Below are 878 nucleotides of genomic sequence, written 5' to 3' on the forward strand. Positions count from 1 at the left end.
AAGGTATAAGTAAAAGAAAAAACAAACATAATAGAAATAAGTATGAAAGATAAAAATATGGATACAGGTATAGGTAAAAAAAGGTTTAAAAAAAAGGAAAAAAATGCTAATAAAAGTATGGAGAAAGTATAATTAAAAAATGAAATAATTTGTAAATGGAAAGTAATTCTGAAAGATTATGAAAAATTTCCAATTAAATATCAATAATAAAAGTAATTATTATCATTAGCTTAATTAAATTTTTACAAAATCAAAACTTCTAAAAATTAATAAATTTTATAAAAAAGAAAAATAAGCTTGAAAAATTAGCCAGAAAGGTCGAAAAATAAGCCAAGAAAAAAACAAAAAAAAAAACGAAAGCTAACATGATGTTTGCCCCATGGATCTGTATAATCACGTGCCATATGATTTTTTGCAGCGCCAAAATTACAACGTATACCAAAAACAATTAAAAATCCAAAATTAGCCAAGATAGCAAGTTGCCAACGTTTTGCACATTTACACCATGAACATTGTTCAACAGCCTGAAAGAAATGATAACTATTATCAGTGAACAAAAAAAAAGTGCTTAATGATAAGAGTATTTGATAAAGAAAAAAAGCATATTGTGCTTATTGTTTTTTATCTGCTTATGTAAAATATCAGCCTTAATTTTATTTAATTTTTTAAATCGTTATTTAAATGCCATTTTAATTTTTAATATTTAATTTTTAAAATTTTAATATTTAGTTTCATTTTTTAAATGTTAACTGTTAAATATTAAAAGCATTGTTATTTCTTTTTTCCTTGTGCCATCATTTAAATGCTATTATAATTCTAGTACTTAATTTTTGAATTTTAATATTTAATTTTATTTAATTCACTTTTTAAGTGTTAGA

The 878-nt window shown here is 21.8% G+C and overlaps 1 protein-coding gene across 1 annotated transcript; it reads right to left on the bottom strand.

Annotated features, from left to right (window-relative positions):
• Positions 1 to 365: 365 nt before the first annotated feature.
• Positions 366 to 524, bottom strand: LOAG_16081 (hypothetical protein; the record flags this gene model as incomplete). Its single annotated transcript, XM_003151569.1, has 1 exon — positions 366 to 524. A coding segment is annotated over one exon (159 nt), but the record flags the coding sequence as incomplete, so codon positions are not given.
• Between the last annotated feature and the right edge of the window lie 354 nt (positions 525 to 878).

Source organism: Loa loa (assembly GCF_000183805.2).
Source record: "Loa loa unplaced genomic scaffold supercont3.3925, whole genome shotgun sequence".
NCBI classification, from domain to species: Eukaryota; Metazoa; Nematoda; class Chromadorea; order Rhabditida; family Onchocercidae; genus Loa; species Loa loa.